The sequence below is a fragment of the Arvicola amphibius genome, chromosome 5 (assembly GCF_903992535.2).
Source record: "Arvicola amphibius chromosome 5, mArvAmp1.2, whole genome shotgun sequence".
NCBI classification, from domain to species: domain Eukaryota; kingdom Metazoa; phylum Chordata; class Mammalia; order Rodentia; family Cricetidae; genus Arvicola; species Arvicola amphibius.
This window is the reverse complement of record NC_052051.1, coordinates 103,061,691-103,085,053: the sequence shown is the minus strand read 5'-3', so window position 1 is coordinate 103,085,053 and position 23,363 is coordinate 103,061,691. Positions and strand designations below refer to the sequence as shown.

Genomic DNA, 23,363 nt, shown 5'->3' with positions numbered 1-23,363 from the left:
CAGAACAAGAAAACAAACAAAAACTATTAAATAAAACTATAAAATGTTTCATAAAACAACCATGAACATGGTATTTTCACTATCACAAGACATTCTTTCAGTTGTAACTATACATGGTGATAAACAAAGAATTTACAGTATTATTTTGTAGTGACACGCAAATGAATACAAGTGTCAAATGCTAAAATCAGGTAATTATGAGAAAAGAGTAAGAAAAACTGTAATAACAGAAGTCAGTAGCAATCACTTATGGAATATTTCTTACATATATTATTGTGTTGATCCTCATAAATACCCCAGAAGTAGTAACTTTATTATATGTATTTACAGAGGAAAGAGGGGCAGGTCTAGGACAAAATTTACCCAAGGTGGTACACTTTTAAGTGGTAAAGGTGGTACAGTTCTCATAGCTAGGTATATCGTATATATAAGTGAGAAAGACAAAGACAATATTTATGAATAGCTTTGACTTTATTCACTACAAACGCATTCTTACTCCCAAAAAAGTTTATGGCACTGCAATCAATTGTATTCTGGATAAATCTTTAACCAGTTTAGAAAGGGCTCACAATGGAAGACTTTCTGAAAGCACTGATTATGTATGTAATCTCAAGGTGGAAGAACCAATTATAAATCAGAATTAAGTAAGTGTTAACTGAAGGGACAAAACCAACTCTATTTTGTACTAGGCCCCAAGGTGGCTGTCAGCAGAACACGAAGTCTCTAGTCAGGAGTCCAGCTGCTGAAGGTGCTGCCAGCAGAGCGGGAAGTTCCCGAGACTGGAGCCCAGCTGCTCAAGATTGATAGATATCAGCAGAGTGGAAAATCCCCTGGACTGGAGCCAATCAGAGTCACCCATACCCCTTATGCCCAAAACAATAGATTTGTGGATATATATATATATGTGTATATATATATATATATATATATATATATATATATATATATATATATATCCTGCCTAAGAACAGTGGCATGTGGGATACCTCCTTTGGCTCCCACTGCGTTGGTGTGCAAGAAGAGGTCCAAATCACTATTTGCATAATTAAACCTGCTTTTGCATTTTGATGAGTCCTGTCTCTAGTGGTCTTCTTGGGGTCCCAGCGACTTGGGTACTACATTCATGTTTTCGCAAATTCAATTAAATGGGAAAGTCTCATCTCCAAACTCTGAACTACTTTTACTATATCAATTATATGCAACTCATTTAAAATTCAAATATAGATTGCCTTTCTATACATTTCCTAAATATCCTAAGCACCATAAATAATTCCATGTACATAGCCAGTATTAATTTATTACTAATTGAAGTGAGTTACCTGACCACTTAATTACAAATTCAGTAAAGATATACAATTGTTCATAATATATATAAATTAGTATATGAGACTGCATGACACACTAAAAGAGGCCAGGTTTTAATCATCTAGGTATACCTCCCACATAGTTTTGGGTAGAAATAACACATACTTTGCTAAAACAATGAAAACTGAGCTGAGTTATAGACTACAGTAGATAAAACCTAAAGAGCTAGGGACAGAGAAACCAGACCTAAACTTAAGCAAGTCGTGGATAACTGGAAAAGGGAAGCAGACATATTTAAACCAGAGGAGAAGCACAGCCTGAAAAGAGCTATGAGTGGTGTATGGAAAGAGCTGCACTGAGATAAATTTTCAGAAAAACATTTCTTAGGAAAAATTGGGCAAATGGGTAGACAGATGACTGCAAATCATAGAAAGTTTTGCAAACTAGAATGATCGGCAACATCTAATCTAGAAGTAATGTTTAAACCAGGCTTTAAAATATAGAAGTGGTAAAATAAAGGCACTGTTTGGAGGCTTCATTTGCCACAGAAATTTTTGGTTTACGTCACTATTGGGAAGACTTTCAGATAACTCCTAAGTGATAAAATCGCATGACTCTAAAATGCAGGACAGAAAGTAGGCCAACTTTCAGTCTAGAAATGAGAACTATGACACTGATTAAACCCAAGTCGTGACTTCTGGACTAGCCTGGCCCAGCTGACCATGGTAGATCAGATGATTTCCACAGCAGAAAGGCAGCAAGAGAGAACCTCCTCTAGTTAAAAGTGTCTGCAGCCAGGTGTGGTGAAAACTAATCTTAGCAGGCAGGAGAAAACATAGGTTTGGGTTAGCTTGGGCCACAGAGGCAGAATCTGTCTCAGAAAGCTTCTATTCCAGTATCTTAAGTTTATCTGGGAACCTCATTAGAAGCTTCTAACTTCTTGACCTGGGAGAATTTTATTTTACGATCAGAGCTACAAATAACAAATGGAATGGCAGAATTGTGATGGCCAAGGCTCACAGAACCACAAAAACCTTTAACAGATGCCGAAGGCACCAGAAACCAGCAAGATGAAGGTGGACAGCACTGTGACTGGGCACTGTTTCGTGACTTGTATTTTACAAGTCTTGATCAACAAGACTGAAAGCACTATAGTGTAAACCACTGAGGACTTTCTAAGACTGCAGACAGCAGACAGCAACTACACAGAGTAATACTCAGCTATGCAAGGGAACTGACTAAATCACATGATAATTTGAGGACAATAATTCTGAAAACAGGAAATAAACAATCAGTGAAGAGTTCAGGAACAGAATATAGAAATAAAGCATCCCATCCAGGAAAATGGAAATATAAAATTGTAAGCCCAAACACATTTTGGAAGAAAAATAAATAAAGCTGGCAGCTACTGTTAGCCTTTAGAAAAAACACTTTCTGCCTCAACAGCAGACATCCTGGCATCTACTGTGTAAGAGGTAAACTTTTAACAATTGTCTTCTGCCTCCCAGCTTCCCAGCTAGGCAGGTACTACAGAAAAAGCTTAGCTTCTAACTACTGCCTCTATGGGATCCTCTGCTTGTATTTCCTTAATTTTTAACTGTCCACCTGTGTGACTCTACTCTCTGCCTTACATTCTTTCAGGGACAGTGAAAAGCAGCTGTGTCAGCCACAGGCTTTTGCAAACATCCTAGGTTAACATCCCAACGTCCTATAACCAAAGTTGTAAAACTTAAAATGTAATGTGACTTTAAGTCTGACCTCAAGGTTGTAAAAGTTCTTTGACCCACACCTTGTGCTTTATTTTACTATGTGAGGAGGCCCAAAACCAATATCCATTGCCAAAATTTCAGAAGCTGATCTCTGGCTATTGTCACAGCTATAGCTGATAAGCTTTGTGTGCCCCATAGTGTTTTTTTCTTTTTCTGTAATAAAGCTTGATTCTGGTTTAATAGACTCCCCATCATTGCATAAACCTTGGACCCATCTTTTGAGATGTTAGTCAGGGCTGTCTGAAAGACTCCAAAAACAGAGTCCACTGCTGTTGCCCTTGATTGACTCCCAGAGGCGCAAGTTAATGTCCCTTCCCTGGGGTCATTGATGGTATCAGAAAGTTCCAGCAAGCTTCAACAGGAAAGAGGCAATCAACAGTACCACTCAGTTATGACGCTTATGCTGACTTGAAAGCAAACAATGACAGAAAGATGGGCAATTAGTGAGTTGGGTCCCAAGGAAGGATGAACTTTTCAATGACTTTTTTTTTTTTGTCTGTACACTTAGAATATTGGTGACCTAGAAACTTCAAAAGTATGGAAGGGTGTCAGTCATACAGTCAAAGAAGTAGAAAGCTTTTAAACAGTAAATCTACTCTATTGTTCTACTCTAATCAACCCCAGCGGCACATGGGTGGCCTCACTTGCTCTGTTCCCACCAGCAAAGGCTGAGTAGAAGGAAGACTTTCATTTTCTATGGGCTTTCATGAGGCAGCCAAGCCCTCTGCCTCACCAATGTTAGAGAAGGGATACTACAGAAGAATATTTAAGCAACACCCAGTGACTAAGGCTACAAACTAATACCCAGAACAAAGATGAAAACCAGTCATCACGTCAAGAATGAAAAAAAAGATGGCAAAAATACTTAATGAGAATATAGAGCAAGCATATCTCTACAAAGAAAATCTCTACAAAGAAACAGAAGACATAAATAAAAACCAGACAGAAAATGTACTTTGGAAACATGCTCACCTGAGAAAAGTAAAAGAATATCATCAGCAAAATGGAAAGAAAACAAACCTCACTAGATTAATGTTGATGATAGACTAAGAGGGCAGAGAGGAGAGCCAGACACTTGACCAAAGCACAAGAGAAAGAGCACAGTGCAAACAGAAGCAGCAGTAGCTGCCACGATCAGATCCCAGGGACCTTAGCAACAACAACAACAAAAATCTAGATTTATGTCTATGAAATTTGAGAGAAGAACAGGGTGGGCTCAAAAAGTGCTATCAGAAAATGTTCATCAATTCTGTAGTAGTGACAAGCAGCTCTGTCTACTGTGGTGGTGATAGCAATAAAATAGCAGCAGATAATCACATATACTGTACCGATGATAACTCACCAGTTTAGTTATGTAACATGTAGTCATTGGAGAAGCTCATATGGAATGTCTCTGTAATATTTCTAAAATGACTAGTTTAAAAGTAACTATGAATATGTGTAAACTAAAAATATCATTAAAAATATCCATACAAATTTTCCTCAAAAATCCTATTTCTTAGGTCTTTTTTCTTAGCTAGAATTATAAAGAGATGAGTGCATCTAATAAGAATCTATAGATGGGGATGGCAACAAGGCAGGAGACAGAAGCTTTTTCCTTGGAAAATCTGTAATTCATTGGTTTTGAAAGAATATAAATGCCACTTTTTAGGATTTTAAATAAACATTTTGATTTACTATAGTAAATAAATAGTGTTCTTAAATTAAACAATAAACTTTATGAATCTGAGTATAAAATCACACTGAATAGTAGGTAACATCAAAATAGCAATCCAGCTTTTGAAATTGTATTCTAAGGAGATAATTATTAAGGGAAGAACAATGGGGGTGAGGATATATCTCAATGGCAGAACACTAGCATAACATGAACAAGATCCTGGGATTGAGCCTCAACTCCAATAAAAATAAATAATAAAAAGGAAAACACAGAAAAAATATGATCAACACATATGTTCTTGTATAAATGTCCTTAACACACTACCACATGCTATAAAATATTTTATATGATGGAAGAAAAACATGATGATAACAAATCACACTGCTTTACAACCTGATTCCACAGTCTGAAATAATAGGACTTAACTTAGAGATTAACTTTCCATAGTGACAATTAGAAAAGCAGATGGCTTTGAAGTCTGAGAAAAGTCACCACTGAAACTTCGAAGACAGTTCAGTGGGTAAAGAACTTGCTGTACAAGGAAGAGGACTTGAGTTCACATCCCTAGATAGACATGATTACGTATGCTTGTAACCCTAGCACTGGGGGTGGTTAGGCAGATGGAGCCCAGAATTCAGTGGCTATCCAGCCTAGTAGAAATGCTGAGCTTCTGACTGAGTAGAGACTCTGTCTAAAGGAAGTAAGGTAGAGAATGACAGATGAAGATACCTGAAGTCCTCGTCTGGCCTCCACATGTGTCCTTAAAGGCACAAGCACCATGTACATACTTGTATGCATACACTCTGTATAAAACAGCAATTTACTTGTAGTCATAGTTGGTGTGCACTCCAACAAGCGAAGATACTGAAGAACCTCTGTGAACTGAGGTTCGTAAAAACCAAGTATTTGAAACTGTATTCTCCAACCTACATACAGTGCAGAAATAAGAGGTAGGACTCACCAGTTGTAATCTAGTCGGGACTGGTGCAGTTGCTGCTGTTTGAGGAGAAGCTTTGTCTCTTGTTGAGCCAGAAGATGCTGAAGGCGTTCCTTTTCAATTTCTAGTTCCATTTTCTGAAGCATCAACTGTTGCCTTCGATCTTCTGAGAGCTGCTTTTTTACATCAGTCTCACTGGGTTGCAATGTCACTCTATCATGCATGAGAGGTGCCCAGGAAAGCCCACAATGACATGGTTCCATATGTGTCTTACAATACTGAGGGGCCATGTTTGCAGGCTGATAGTTCTCACGAACACAGTCTTCACTTTCAGAGCATTTATGACCACAGTAGTGACTTAATGGAGTACGTGAAAGGTGTGGATATTCCTTTATCTTCAACTCTTCTGAAGATAGGATTTTCTCTATTGGGGCTGCATCTACTGGTTTCCTCCCTAGAGATTCAGAAGTACCTGTTCTGGTTTCTGATGACACCCTCTCTAAACCTTCTTTGTGATGATGAAGTGTTATTGGTTTAAAAGAATTATTCCTCAGTGCCGTAAGGGATTCTGAAACTGAGTCCTGGTTTGCTGACTTAGGCCTTGCCTTGGTCTGACAGTAGGTATGTGGTTTGGCTACACTCAGGTAGGAGCCATCCAGGTCCATCAATGAAGACTGGTGAGTACTTTTCCTGTTGGTTATCTAAAAAGAAACATGGAAAAAGAACTGGTTTTTGTTTTTCAGTGATATATATTCAATAAAACAAAACTTGTATTTCTTTTTCTTAAATATTACAGTATCTACATTGCTAATATTCCACAAAGCTACATCAATTTCAAACAACCTTTATTTCAGCAAATATATAAGAGGATAAGAAAGATCCAGCATTATTCCATGTTGCTTTTGCAAATCTTTGGTGGTTTTAGGAGTTGCAAGTACTTAATGTTACATAAAATCAACTTTAAGATGTCAACACATTAAACATTAATACCTAAAAATGTCTATCTTTGAATATTGAGCCAAGAAATCCATGCAGTCACTTGAATATTCTTTGATTAGCCATTATACAGAACAAGATTTGATGTAAAACATTTCACGTTATTCTGAATAGCAACTGTTAGATGAATTTTTATAAATGTCTTTAGAGAACACAGATAAAACCAACCAATTTCAACATACATAATTCCAACAAAAAGCTATTATTTAAATATTTTTAATTTTAGCTACAAACATAAGTGATTTTTCAATTAAACCATTCAAGTGATTACAGTCTAACTGAACTCAGGCAGAAAGGGAGCAGTTGTAAATTTAAGCTGCCAGGTGAAGAGCAAGCTTTCCCAACATTTTAGCTGTAAAACTGTTCTAATGGGAGAGTGAAACTTCATCTATATCAATTATTCTCAAACTTGAGCGGGCATGAAAATTACCTGAAGGGCTTGTTTCAGCCACAGAGTTTCTAACTCTGTTCAGAACAGTCAGCTCATCTGCATCTTTAGGAGGGTTTCAGGTGATGCTGAGTGAGCACTGGTTCAGCTCTGAACATCTTTGATTTACTATAAGTAAGTGGGATTTCCTCTCAGTGCCTTTTAGAAACATGGTATATCCAAATTCTAGCCTGCCCAGATTAAAATAGTTTAGGTTCAAACAAATGCTGAGTGTAGCAAAGATAAGCAGCTTGTTCGTAAAGTTGGATACTTGGGATTAACAAAACATTAATAAAATTAATGCAGAAGAATCTTAATCAAATGAAATTGATAGGGAAGAGCATAATTCTGAAAATGAATCCAACAAAGTCTAGATTCTCCCAAGAACAGATAATCTTCTATAGACAAAACTTAGATATTAGGCATAATATATGGGAGTCACCAAGTCCCAATTACTTAAGTACAAAGATGGATTCCTCAGAGTGGTATCATTCCTAGCTATGTAGATTCCTTTGGGAAGCCAGAGTATAAGTTTTAGCACAAAGGCTGAAAGGCACAGACCATCTACCTCGGAGGAAACACAGTCGCCAACACAGACTCCACTGAAAGATGAGCCAAGAGAAGGCTAAACAAATGAGAAAAAGGTTTGAAATATTCTTTATGGCATCCACTCACACCTTCCTCTTCTCTTTGGCTTTCATTTACAAACTCTTTCATTTACATAAACTCCTCTATTTTCTTGCCATTTCCTATCTGGATTCAAGAAAGTCCAGAAAGCCATTAATAGTACTGAACAGTACTATTAACAAAACAAGCAAAAGAATCTTAAATCATGTTGTCTAGATTTCATTGTATCTTGAGCAGCTGCTTTGTTACAAGTTACTCAAGGCTGGGTACAAATACTGAGACAGAATAATGGCATATTGTTCATAAATAATCGTTATCTATCTTAACATCATAAAGCATCGACTTATTCATGCTTATTAAAAAATACCACCTTTAAGATTATTGGACAGACCAAATCAATTAAAGCAGAAGCCACAAATCTGAACATAGGAGAACCACCTGAGCCCACACCATGGTGCACCAACTTGGCACTTGTCATTGGCCACTGCTTAGGAGATTGCCAGATGACACATTTCCAACTGTGGCTTGACTTGGTTTAGCCCGATCCTACCGTCACTGACATCACCAACTTCAAAGTTGTCAAGTTCCCTCAACCGAGCACTTGCCTACCTGAAATGGCTCTCTGATTGGTACCAATGCTGCATTTACTACCTGTTAGCTTCTATATACTCATTTTTAACTTTGGCACCTATAAGCATTGATTGAAGTGTGATATATCATTCTAGTGCCAGATATTATCAGAATGGAATGGAATATTGGCATAGTTATGACTTCAAAGGAATGTATAAGTACTTGGTGAGGGTGAATCTATTAACACTCAATATATTCTGATATTGTAGAAGGGCACAAAGGTGTCCATATGTTAATGACACAGCTTGCTAATAACATACCCACTGAAGTATTTTTTTTTTACTTTTCCTGGACAATTATCTGCACACTGAAGTTATTTGCTCAAGGTTATTGAGAGAAATATCCCTCTCACAATAAACTAATAAATTACAATTACTACATTCATTTCTTATTGCCACTATAGTGAATTACTACAAATGTGGCAGTGTGCGACAACACAAATGTCTTCTCCAAAGACTGTGGAGGTCAGAAATTAAAAATCTATCTCACTGGGCTCAAATCCAGGTTTTGGCAGGGCTTGTTCCTTTGGGAAGCCCTGAAGACAGAATCTATTTCTGCTTTGTTTCTTTAAAGCATCTAGTGATCATATATATTCCTTGGTTTGCAGTCTCTCCTCCATCTTCAAAGTGCATTATTCCAGCTTCTGCTTCCAACATCATAGTGTCCTGTGCTCTGACTTCTTTCTTACTCCTTTTGGTCTATAGAGGACACCTATCCAGGTAATCCAGGATGATTTCTTCACCTTCAAATCCTTAGTCTTATCACATATGCAAAGTCCTTTTGTTCATAAAGACCACTTAACCATATAAGCTGATATTTATGGTTTGTAGGATTTAGGGCATTGGTGTGTGTGTGTGTGTGTGTGTGTGTGTGTGTGTGTGTGTGTGTGTGTTGAGTCTACATAACTTTTTAAATGAACTAATTCATGAACAGTTTAGATAGTTATGTAGACAGAATAATGAGTTCTGAGATCTTTGGCAGCAGAAATAAACATGTCCCCAATTTACAAGAGCTGAAAAATGATGGATATTCAACAAGTTCTGACAGGAAAGGCTATATATATATATATATATCTATATATATATATATAGATATATATATATATCTGTGTATGGAACATTTATGCTTACACATACTATATTCTCAATAAGCATGCTTTGACTGCATGCTTTGACTGCATGCTTTGTTATTGGAAAAATTCAAGTTGAGTTATGGGCTAGTTATGAAAAAAATAGAATCCTAGGACTTGATGGGAAAAGAAGAATCATAAAGCCAGTTGGGGCTCTGTAGCAGGTTCCAGACTAACTTGGTCTCCAGAGAGAGTCCTCAAATCATATGTTACCAAGAGGATGTGAGAAAAGACATAGAAAACAAACTTCCTAAAAGGCTCTAAACACAAAATCCAGCTACTTTATTAGCAAAGTTGAGGATATCTAATGCCTTTGGGACCTATGCAAATAACAATAGAACCGAATGAAACAGATGTGTTTTTCTTCCTAGAGCTGCTCTATTAACAAACACAAATTCACTTAACAAAGGCTTAAACTAACAAAAAGTTCTGAACTGTTTCTGTGGTATGTGGATATTTCAAAACCTGCATTACATATTTCAGTGCATGTACATGCATGCACACAGGTGTGTACCAGCACAAAGCTACCATGATGCTCACAGAGAGATCAGAGGACAACTTGTGGGAGTTCATCCTTTCCTTCAACCACACAGATCCTGAGGATCAAACCAAGGTTGTCAAGCTCAGTGCCAGCACCTTTACCCCATGGATCATCTCTCTAGCTTGCATAAGGGTTTAATATGAAATTTTCATATTAACATAACACAAACATAGAAATATTATTTTAAATAATATTTTAAATAGAGGCAAAATTTCTAATAAAATGCACAGCATATAGTTGGGTATGGTTTAATAAAATTTCACATTTGTTTACATAGGTGTAACTATCTTCCTGGTCAAGTTACAGAACACCTCTATCACCAAGGAGCTTCCTTGTATGCTTTCTGGTCAACACCACTGCTCTATGCTCATCAGTTATACCTTTATTGATTTACACGTATAGTAAATGAATCCATTTTTTTATCACTACATGGTATTTTGTTGTATGGCTAAGGTACAATTTATTTTTCTCTTATTAATGGGGGACAGTCATTCAGAACTCTTATAGAACTGCTAATGTTCATGTATAAGTGCTTTAAAAATATTTTTATTTTGTTGAAATTTAAATATAATTACATCATTTTTCCCCATTCCATCTCATTTCTTTCTTCACACACAAACCTGCTTAGCTCATTTAATGTTATCTATATGTATGTGATTTTATGCTGATCACTTGGCATTGAATAACCAATTTGGGGGCTCTTCCCCGAGGAAGAATGTTTCCCCACTCTCAGCATTTCGTAGTATTTTATCTAGGGCGTGGGGACCCATCTTATTTTTTCCTTCCACGTTAGCATGTCTTTTGGTAAGATCTTTGTTCAAGATTTGTTTAGAGCCAAGTTGGTGAGATTCCTGTGACATTTCTAGGAGATGGAATCTCACAGACAACTTCTGTTCTCTAGCTTTTGGAAATAAGAGTTGTATTGTAAATGTATCCATGTGTTTTTTGTGTTTTGATAGGCTGTGGTTTTCTTTAATAGTCTCTGTAAATTTTTCCCCGTAACTGAACAGTAGTCCACAGTGTATATTTAACACATGTACCCAGGTCATTTCCATTTCCTAGTTACTGTGAGCATTGTGGTGTATGCCCAAGAAGCAGACTAGCTGGGTCGTATGGTAGATTCACTCTCAGCTTTTTAAGGGCTCTCCACAGAGCATCCAGAATGACGCAGCCATTTCCTCCCGACCCCTTCATCATCTGTCTTCAGTCCTTCAGCCCATCTTTGCCATTCGGACTAGGGTAAGATGAAATCGTCATTTTTTGAGGTGTTTCTTTGTCATTATTTCTTCTTTTCATAGCAATCTTTTCAGGTTCCTGGAATATATTTTGAATTGGTTGGGGTTTTTGTTTTGTTTTTAATCTCTGTTTTTGGAGTTCTTTATACATTCTGGATATTAATTCCCTGTCAGACATATAGTTGGCAAAGATTTTCTCCCATCCTATAAGCTCTTTCTTTAAGTGTTATTTTAGTGTGAAAAACTTTTTCGTTTTATGAGGTCTTACTTCTCAATTATTGGCAAATGGGGTCCTATTCAGAAAACCCTTTCCTACATCTGTAGCATTAAGATACCACCTACATCTCTCCCTAGCAGTTTCAGTGTCTAGGGTTTCACATTTAGGTCTCTGATCCGTTTGGAGTTCATATGGTGCAAGGTGATAGATTCCGGTCTAATTTCACTCTTCTGCATATGAATATTTGGTTTTCCCAGCACGATAGGCAAATGTTTTTTCTGTGGCTTACAATTTTGTCATCATTGTCAAATATTAGATGGCTGTAGTGATTCAGACTCATATTAGGTCTCCACTGTTGTTTCACTGGTCTACATCTGTCTTTTATACAAGTACATTAATTTTATTACTATAGCTCTGTAATATATTTTGAGATTATGAATGATAATCCCTCCAGCATCCCCCTCAGGACTGTTTTGGCCATTTAGGATATTTTTGATTCCATATGAATTTGTATTTTTTCCAATTTCTATGAAGAATGACGAGAGAAATTTGATGGAATTGCACTGAATCTGTTAAAGGCTTTTGGTAGAATGGTTATTTTCACAGTATCAATGCCACCAATCCACAAGCATGGGGTGGTTTTCCACTTTTCTAGTCTTTTATCTCTTTCTTTAGAAACAAAGTTTTCATTGCAGAGATCTTTCATCCCTTTAGTGAGGCTTAGTCCTAGGTATTTTATTTTCTCTACTAATATCTCTATGGGTTATTGTGAATGTCCATGATATCTTTTTCTCCAAGCTCATTGTTGGTGCATAAAAAGCTATTGATTTGTTCAGAGTTGATTCTGTATCCAGCCACTTTGCTGAAATTGCAGGTTATTTCTAGTTTTTTGTAAAATTTTTGGGATCTCTTATGTTTGACTTCTTTCCTACTTGTAGCCCTTCAATTTCCTTTTTTTTGCCTTATAGCTCTGGTTAGTGGTTTGAGCTCTGTATTGAAAATGAATAATGATATTGGGACAGCCCTGCCTCACTCTTGACTGCAATGGGCTTGCTTCATCTATTTCTCCATATGAGGTCACACTGGCTTCCACATGCAGGTTTCTCATAAATAGTTTTGATTATGTTGAGATACATACATTTCTTTTAATTGTAGTCTTAAATTTTTTTTTAATTTTAAGACAGAGTTTCTCTGTAGTTTTGGAGCCTGTTCTAGAACTAGTTCTTGTAGACCAGGCGGGCCTTGAACTCACAGAGATTCACCTGTCTCTGCCTCCTGAGTGCTGGGATTAAAGGCATGTGTCACCACTGTCCAGCGAATTCTAAGACTTTTATCATGAAAATACATTGGATTTTGTCAAAGGCTTTTACTGTATCAGTTGAGATAATCATGTGATATTTGTATTTAAGTTCACTTATGTGGTTTATTACATTGATTTCCAGATGTTGAAGCATCCCTGTATTTGAGGAATTTTTTCTTCTACTGTGGCTCTCAGAACTCTGTTCTGTATACTTATTGTTTTAACTACAATATACCATGTGGATATTCTTTTTGAGTCTTGTCTATTTGATATTCTGTGTGCTGCTTATATTTTTCTGAGTGTGTCCTTCTTAGTCTGGGGAAGTTTTCTCCTATGACTTTGCTGAATATCTGGTCTATGCCACTGACCTGGGATTCTTTCCCTTCATCTATTCCTTTAATTCAAAGGTTTGAAATGTTTCACGGTATTTCACATTTCTTGCACTTTTTTCCTGTAGTTTCTTTAATTTTTCATATTCTTTGCTTATTTCATCTAGATACTCCACTTTATCTTTGGATAATCTGTTGATATCCACTGATATTATTATGTCTACATTCTGCTTTATTCATGCTACTTGTAAAGCTTTTGAGTTTTTTCACTAGGTTATTGGCTTTTTTTTAATTACATCTCCGTTTCAGCTTGAGTCCTCTTCAATGCTTCTATTTCCTCAATGAATTCCATTTTCAAAGCCTGGCCTTTCTTCACTATTCCCATCAGCCTTACATTTATGCTTTATTGAATATTATCCAGATGCTTATTCTCTTTATAGTCTCATTAAGTTCACTGAGCTATTTATTTGTGTGTGCTGTCTTTAAAACTCCTTGAATTCTTTCAAACAAGTTTACAATTGTTGTTTTAAATGTCCTAGAATTCATCTCAGGAATTGTCACTGGAGAATATGTCTACAGAACTGGTTGGTTTGGAGTGGGGTGAGTAACACTGTCTTGATCTCTCAGATTCCTTGCATTGTTGCAACAAGATTGCAGCACTTAGACCTCCTTTGTTGGTTCTATGTCTGATATGGAGACAGCAGGCTAGGGCTCATGTGAAGGCTGGGTCAGGCCTGAAGACAGGGTATGCTTTAGAAGGAATGAAGTCAGGTGCAGGGAGGGGGTTTGCCTGGCCTTCATTCAGAGGGCCTAGTTTGGTCTTACGCTGTTTCCTCAGCTGTCAGTCCAGGGTCAGTGAACTCCCACTAGCTTGAGTCAGCTGTTTCTGTGGGTATCCCCATCTTTGTCTTGATCCCTTTGCTCATAATGCCATTCCTCCCTTTCTATGACTGAACTTTGGAGTTTGGCCCAGTGCTTAGCTGTGGATCTCTGCATCTGTTTCCATCAGTAACTAGATAAAGGTTCTATGATGACAATTAAGGTAGTAATCAATCTGATTACAGGGGGAAGAGAGGTTTAGGTGCTCTCTCCACTATTGGATTCTTAGCTGGAGTCATCCTTGTGGTTTCCTGGAAGTTTCCCATCTCTCTAGCTCTAGCTTTTTCAACAATTCTTTAGAGTACAGTAACAATTGATTAATATACAAACTAATATTACCAGTAAATGATCATGAGAAAAATGCCTGGGTGGTCATTGTCTTAAACACTGGAATTCAGATTGACATTTTTTTCTTAAGTCTAAACGAAGTCATATGACCCATATTCTTCTGTATCTGGCTTCCATTGTCTAGTATTACATTTGTTAAGTGAACTCCATGGTGTTGCAGATAGCTGTAATTCTTCCATTTTTACACACAGATAGTGGTTATCTACAAGGCTTTTTTTATTGTATGAAGGTCAGGCATTAAGTATTTTAGATTTTGCTATCTCACATCTGCTTTAGTGGCACAAAACAAGCGATAATAATAAATGAATGTGCATAGCTGTGTTCCAGTTAACCTTATTTATGGACACTAAAATTTAAATTTCATGACTTTCTTTTCCCTGAAATATTCCTGTCCTCTCTATAACCATAAAATAATATAAAAATATTCTTAGCTTACCAGTTCTATAAAACCATGTAGTTGGCCGTACTTTGCCTGCTGTTGTCAACTAAATTGGTGATTACATCTTCCATTTAAAGAATTCTAATAGGGCTGAGGATGGAGCTCAATTGTAGCATATTTACACTGCATGTGGAATGCCCTGGGATTAATTTATACTACTGCAAGAAAAAAATTCTGGATGGCAAGATAAGCACAAAACACAACAAGAAAAGCAAACAATGAGGTTGAGTGTAGTGGCTCAAGACTATAATCCAGCACTGACTCTCAAGAGACTGAGTAGAGATAATCCTGAATTCCAAGGTCAGCCTGAACTATGTAGCAAGCCTCGGTCCCAACAATAAGCAAAACAAACAAAAATCTCAACCAATCAAAACCCCTAAGTGCCCTGTACTGCTCTTCATATGCTTCCTATGTGATAATAAATGAGATGAGACACTTATCAGAAGCTAGAACGATATTTAGCAGGAAAGCATGCCAAATAATATACATAATGCCAGAAAAAGAACTGCATTAAGAATTAGGGGGAAATGATTATCACTGATAAAAGTAACTGAGCACTTTAGGATTTTTCTTAGAAAAAGGATGCCACCATCACTGACCATGGGGAGTAGCGTCACCAATAAAATCCTTAGCATAGCATACCATGGAATCAACAGCACAAAAAAATATTGGCACTTCTGGTTTACAACAGAGTTGGAGAATGGTGCTCTTTAACCTGGATAGACATAGACTAAACTGAAAAATACCATCAAAAAGGAAAAGATTTAAAATCAAGCGTATGAGGCCTGGTTAGATGGCTTGGTCGGTAAAAGACTTGCTGCTGAAATCTGACAAACTGAGTTTGATCCCCAGAACTATGGAAAGTTAGGAGTAAAGAAACACTACAAAGCTGTCTTCTGACCTCCACACATGAGCCATGGCATACCCAAATTCACATCAAACATACATTATGAATATCCATATTTACACAATAATAAGGTTAAAAAGGGTGTAAAATACTTAGGTTAGACTTTATGAAGAATTTTCTTCCTAAAATTTAGGAAACTAGTGGAATTGAAAATTTTACTCAAGTTTTAAGATACTTTTTAATATAATACCTTATATATACTATCTATATTATAAACATGTATGATATGGTATCTTACAGACATCTATGCAAGTGCATATATAAACAGCATATTCCCTGTTCATACATATTAAAATTTGTATAATTACTTTGTATAATTATCCATATATAATTCAATAAATCACCACTATAGAGTTGGATAATCTCTCTGCTATAAAAGAACAAGTAGAGCATAAACTAAATAGTAGTAATATATCCTTTATTAAGACATTTTGAGAACTTCATATATGAGTACTGGATTTACTTCATTTCTACACCACCCTCTCAAATTCATACCTCTTCTTTATTATTGTTACACAGATGTGTGGTGCGCACACACTACAATCTGCGGAGTCTATTGAGTGTTGCTCATATGTGTATGTGTTTAGGGCTGATCACTTAGCATGATATAACATTTTAGGGTAATGGAGAAGACTGTCTTTCCCTCTCTAAGCAATCACTAATTACCTGAAAGCTCTTCATTCAGGGCATGGACTCGATAAGATTACCCCTGTCCTCTTTGTGGAGTCAACTGGTGCTGTCATCGCCACATCTTTGGATACTTAAGAACTTATTACTTCCAATGAGTTTTTTTTTTCCATAGGAATAGTTAATATTACCAGCAAATCTTGAGGTATTTATTTTTTATGCTAAATAATTTTCCTACCTTGACAAGTGTTTACAATTCTAATTTTCTTCCTTATCAGTTTATGAAAAGATAATTCAATTCTAAGCTTCAAAATTCCCTCTCTTTTTTAAAAAGGTCAGTAACACTGTGTGTGTGTGTGTGTGGGGGGGTGCAAGTTACTGTTACCTTGCAGGATATTTTGGAATTAATGTGGAAAAAAGCACAGAATGGCATGTTGCATTTTAACATTATACATGGACCAGTTGTCAACCTGACAGAAAATTCGTAATGCAACAGCTGCACAGTGTGGTTTGCCAACGTCTCATCCCAAATAAATGTTCATTCTCCTCAGTGCAATTAACTCTCCTATACTGGCAGATTTTGCTAGAAGATCATCAAGGTAGATTACCTTCCAGCATTATGAACTAAATACTTACAGGTGTTATATCATCAGTTATAACTTACAAACTTTTGCATTTAGCAAGACACTCAGGAAAATGAATCATCTAATTTATGAATAATTTATAAGAAATTCACAGCATGCTCCTGGCGTCATCCATGGCCTTTTCCAGGTCATATGACACCAATTAGAGCTGAATTTTAAATTATTCAATAACCTGAACTCTCTTGTCATTTAACATATAGATATCAATGCAGTAAACAAGTTAAATCTAATGGACCCTGGGGGTTTGAGCTCCTTCACAGCTCAGCAGCTGAGGCCGTAGGCTATCAACGGAAGGGAAAATGACAGAACACAGCAGCCACGCACATCTGCAAGGCTCTAATAACTTATTCTAGTTCCCAAAGGGACTGCAGCACACTTTAGGAATATTGAATCTAAAAGACATTAAAGTCACTAATTATAAGGTTTAAAAGAATGTAAGCAAGGGAAGACACAAAATGACATGTAAATGACAGAACAATGAACTAGATATCAAGTACCATACCAGGTTCTAGGAATACTACCATAGGTCTGCCAATAATTATTTTTGCAGTTACTACCAAATGCAGTAAAGGGTTTTCTTTTATTATTACTAAACTTCCTGAAAGTCAGAATTTTGAATTGTTATAAAAACAGTTTTAATAACTGATAGTACATTCAAGCTAAAGTCAAAAGACACTGATTAGAATTCCACTATGGTTACTTTGGCATTCTGTTGCTTTAGGCATGTTACTTTGGCTCTCTGAAGCAGTTTAGCCATTTGTAAGGAGGGATTTAGACTTGATAATCTTTGTGGTGTATGCTATCCTTAAGACTGGGGTTTTGAAACTGAAGGAAGGGGGAGAAAAGAAATGGGCAATGAGTGAGTACTCAGTTACTGCTCTCTGAGACTCACACATTAAGGAAAGCTCACACATTATTTTATACATTTGCCCAAACAGATGACTGGATGGGACAAATGTATAGTTATGATAACAATTCTAAGAATTCTGATAGAATCTTTTAAAGGGACAATTATTTCATCAAAAGAAATGTAACTACAGCAATGACTTAGCTCATTCAGTCACAATGCGGAAAAAGGGAGCTTTAAATGTTTTAAATACTTTCTAGAAGAAAAACACACAGCTAGTTTTAATTACTTAAGATCAGAAAAAGGTTGTGTGTGTGTGTGTGTGTGTATAAAAGCAGAGAAGGAGAATGACTTATGGCCACATTGGAAAAGGAACAAATAAAAGAGCTCCAGTGACTCACACAATCTTCAGGGTCTTAACATGAGATATGGGTTTAAACACAGAGCAAGAAGTATACATCGCTAAGCAATCATGGTCATGATGAAATCCTGCCCATCACTGCTCGTCCTTGTCTCATCTCACGTCTGTTTTACAAGGTGATATGGTAAGTTGCCAGAATTGTGTTAATTATCTTTCCAAGAGACAACCCTTCTCTGGTAGGATGAATGGTCATTTTCATTATATTAATCCCATCAATTCGTTCACATGGGTAAGCTTTCCATCTTCTGATTTTCTCAATTTCTTTCTTTAGTGTCCTAAAGTTTTTATTATACAAGTCCTCTATTTGTTTGGTTACAGAGTTATCCCAAGGAATTTTAACTTTCTGAGGTAGTTATGAAAGGCACGATCTCCTTGATTTCTTTCTCATCTTGTCATTTGTATATAAGATGGCTATTAATTTTGTCTGTTTATGTCCTGCTAATCTACTAAAAGTGTTTATTAATGGGATATACATATATATATATGCAAATAAAGATATCATGACTTCTTCCGTTCCTCTTTCTATCCATTTGATGTCCTTCAGCTGTCTTATTGCTCTAGCTCTAGCTCTGACTTCAAGTACGATATTGAAGAAGTATGAAGAAGGTGGACATCCTTGTCTTATTCCTGGTTTTAGTGGAAATGCTTCAAGTTCCTTTCTGTTTAGCTTGATGTTTCATGTGGGTTTGCTGCAAATCATCTTTATAATGGTGAGGTAGGCCACCTGTACCCCTAGACTTTCAAGGACTTTTATCATGAAAAGATGTTGGATTTTCTCAAAGGCCCTTTCTGCATCTAATAAGCTGACCATGTGGGTTTTGTCCTTCAGTCTGTTTATATGGTGGGTTTCATTTTCAGTTCACATATGTTGAATCATTCCTATATAATTTTATAGTGAAAATTAGATACAGAAAAAGATACCTTGTCAGAATTGGTGAAAATTTTTCAGAAGTCCACCCAGTTAAAGATACAGCACCCACAGGCTCCTAAGAAGGTTATATGGAGTTTCCTTGCGCCTCCTTCTAGTAAAATATAAAGGTAGATGTATCAGAATTACACTCAACTTCTCAATGGAAAACATGAAAGCCAGAAGGTCTGTGCTGCAGACATTAAGAGACCATGGATGCAAACCCAGACTCCTATACTCAGCAAAGCTTCCAATCACCATCGATGGAAAAAACAAGATATTCCATGACAAAACCAGATTTAAAAAATATATGTCCACAAACCCAGCACTACAGAAAGTACTAGAAGGAAAACCTTAATCCAAGGAAGCTAACTGTACCCACCAAAACACAGGCAACAGATAACCCTCCGCCAAAAAAAATTCAAAGAAGGGAAACACACAAACACTACTACCAAAATATAACAGGAATTAACAACCACTGGTCATTAATATCGCTTAATATCAATGGACTCAATTCACCTATAAAAAGACACAGGCTAAGAGAATGATAATGAAAACAGGATCCAGCCTTTTGCTATATACACAAAATACACCTCAACCTCAAACACAGACACTGTCTTCGAGTAAAGGGTTGGAGAAAGATTTCCCAATCAAGTGGGTGTAGCTATCCTAATATCTAACAAAATAGATTTCAAACTAAAGTCAATCAGAAGAGATGAAGAAGGATACTTTATAACCATAACAGGAATAATCCATCAAATGCAGTCTCAATCCTGAACATCTATGCTCCTAATACAAGAGCACTCACATATGTAAAAGAAACATTACTAAAACTTAAATAACATATCAAACCCCACACACTAATAGTAGGAGACTTCAACACTCCACTCTCTCCAATGAACAGGTAATCAGACAGAAACTTAACAGAGAAATAAGAGAACTAACAGATGTCATGAATCAAATGGATCTAACAGACATCTATAGAACATTCCACCCAAATACAAAAGAATATACCTTCTTCTCAGCACCTCATGGAACCATCTCTAAAACTGATCACATATTCAGTAACAAAGCAAACCTCCACAGATATAAAAAAACTGGAATAACCCCCTATATCTTATCAGATCACCATGGATTAAAGTTAGAATTTAACAACAATACTACACTCATCAAGCTTACAAACTCATGGAAATTGAACAGTGAACTACTGAACCACCCCTGGGTCAAGGAAGAAATCAAGAAATGAAAGAGTTCCTAGAATTCAATGAAAATAAAGGCACAACATATCCAAACCTATGGGACACTATAAAAGCAGTGCTAAAAAGGAAGCTCATAGTGTGGGTTATGTGGAAGATGCCTGGATCCTAGCCTTTTCATTCTTCACTAATCATTAGGCTCCAGAATGGACCCAAGAATTGAATTTGGATAGATGTTTCAATGCAGTTTTCAAAGGGGCAAGAAAATGAATTTCTGTTTTATGAAGGAAAGTTTAAATGTCTTATACCCCCTCCCCACCAAGTCTGGCACTTATTAGTATCCAATTAACAGTATCTGTCTCTTTTTTTTAAATTTTAAAAATTTATTAAAAATTTCCATCTCCTCCCCTCCTCCTCCCCCTTCCCTCCCCTCCCTTCCACCCATACCCCCACTCCCTCCCTCTCCAAGCCAAAGAGCCATCAGGGTTCCCTTCACTATGTTAAGTCCAGACATCTTGAATTTTGCATGCAAATGGATGGAAATAGAAAACACCATCCTGAGTGAGGTAACCCAGGCCCAAAAAGATGAACATGGGATGTACTCACTCATAATTGGTTTCTAGCCATAAATAAAGGACATCGAGCCTATAATTCGTAAAAAATCCTAGAGAAGCTAAATAAGAAGGTGAATCCAAAGAAAAACATATAGTTATCCTCCAGGATATTGGAAGTAGACAAGATTGCCGGACAAAAAATGGGAACTTGGGGGTGGGGTGGGATGGGGGGATGGGGGGGATGGGGAGAGAAAAGTGTGAAGTGGAGGATGGGAAGAGCTTGGGGGAATAGGATGGTTGGGATATAGGAAGGGTGGATATGGGAACAAGGAATTATATATCTTAATTAAGGGAGCCATTCTAGGGTTGGCAGAGACTTGACTCTAGAGGGGTTCCCAGGTGTCCAGGAAGATGCCCCCAGCTAGGTCCTTGGGCAGCTGAGGATAGGGGGCCAGAAATGTCAAGATCCTATTGCCATACTCATGAATATCTTGCATATCACCATAGAACCTTCACCTGGCGTTGGATGGAGAAAATGACAGAGTCCCACATTGGAGCACTGGACTGAGCTCCCAATTAACAGTATCTGAAAGTGACCAACTGCTCCTAAGAGGGAGACCAGAAGTTACACTGTTATGTATGCCACTGGCTAGGAGAAAATAATTTGCATTAAACTTTAAGACTAATAACTAGACACAAAGTGTTCTGAAAACAAAACGGGTATTTAAGAAGAACCATTAAGTATAACCAACAGTATGAGGTTTGGAAATCTTGAGTGTTATTAGATCAAGATTTGCCAAAGTAAATCACAGTCCTGTAACTAAAGACCAGAGTTCCTCCTGAGCCTCTGTGTGAGCAGCTACAACTCAGGGATGCTGGCAAGCTTCCTAGGAAGAAGTAATTCTGAAGCAGAGCAAAGTATAAAACCAGGGACTGAAGATGCTTGCTTTTGGAGGATTAGCCCTGCCTTAAGATAAAAAGAACTGTTTGGAACTAAGTGCTTGGCATTGTGTCAACCTTTATTCTAAAAAATCTGGGACACTCTTACTTAACTTAGGTTTAGGTAATTGTAAAAAGCCAAGCAATTTGGTTTAAAATAACAAAGAATGAAATGATTCAATTTCCTAGTGCCAAATACCCCAACTCACTTTTCTATTCCTAAGAGCCCTGGTTGGTGCCACTTCCTTTCATGTGGTTTAACCATTCCCTCAGCTCAAATGATTGTGCCTTTACAGCACCCCAAAAGCATATTACTCATTTCTTTATTGCTAAACTTACTTCAACCTGCTCCTATGCTGTTAAGTGTTAACTATTTTCAGACCTTTAAATTTCCTTACGATGGTATTTATTTACATTTTTAAAAATAGAAACTCAATACCAGGTGGGCTGTGAAACTCTGGGTGATCGCCTGTCTCTGCATCACACCTGCCTGTAAGAACGCTTGGATTACAGACGCATGCCAATGTAACTTTTTAACATGGATTTTGGAGGTTGAATTCAGGCTTCCATATTTACCATCTCACTAGCCCTTAGAGGATTTTTAATATAAGATCTGTGGAACTATATGAAAATTTGGAGTAAAAATTTCAATTGAAAGCAGAGACAGCTACATTACTTTTGACAATGTTGCATAAAAAAAGCTTAAGACGAGACATTGTCATGGAAAAAAACCTGTAAAATATGTGCTATTTCAGACTAAAGTTGGGATAGGCAAACAGTCTACAGAATACAAAATCTGAATAAAAGGCCACATTGGCTTTGGAGTCAAACTTAGATTAAAGAAATTACTCTATGCCACAAACAAGGACACTACATTTTGAGACACAACATGTTCAAAAGAGGAAGTTTGGAACAAGCAGAGATTCAAAAACATGAAACAAATTGTGTTTTCTACAAGTAATTTCTAGTTAATGTCTTCCAATATAAAAGAAATTATTACCAAATAAATATGATGCTATAACTATTACAAATATCTGGGACCCAGAGTACCTACTTCCTCCTCCAGGGTCTAGCATGGTGAGTATCCTATAGAACTCAATACTTGTTTTTCTGTATCCTTCCAGATCTAGTTCGTCATACATCCAAGTGCCCTGGCCTGTTATGCCCAGTATGGTGTTCCTGCTATCATTGCAGTGGAGCTCTTGGCTTGGGCTAGGACATCCTTCTACAGCATTCCCTATGTGTCCACTCAGACCTATCTACCTTCACACTTCTGACGTGAAATAGGAAGCATATCCTGTTTGTAACCCAGTACCTTCTGTCTACCCAACTTCATTCCACCCAAGCCACTTCCAACTTTTGGATCCCAAATGCCCCAAGAACTTCTCTTCACCCCTACCCTTCACTGTCTATAATGAACTCAGAACAAATGAAGTCTACATACTGAGATCTCATCATAAGAGCACCAACAATATGAAAAAAATCAAGCCAGTATCTTCTCTCCAAAAGCAACAGTCCTGTGAAAATGCTTGCTAAAACAGAAATTAAAACAACAA

General features: G+C 37.0%; 1 protein-coding gene across 6 annotated transcripts in view; it reads right to left on the bottom strand.

The window, feature by feature from the left end:
* Window positions 1-23,363, bottom strand: part of Kiaa1328 (KIAA1328 ortholog) — a 284,272-nt gene that overhangs the window by 92,570 nt on the left and 168,339 nt on the right. For all 6 annotated transcript variants that reach the window (XM_038329545.1, XM_038329547.1, XM_038329546.2 and 3 more), the window contains one exon: window positions 5,693-6,369. In XM_038329545.1, coding sequence (XP_038185473.1) covers window positions 5,693-6,369 — 677 coding nt within the window. The remainder of the gene's footprint in view (window positions 1-5,692; window positions 6,370-23,363) is intronic.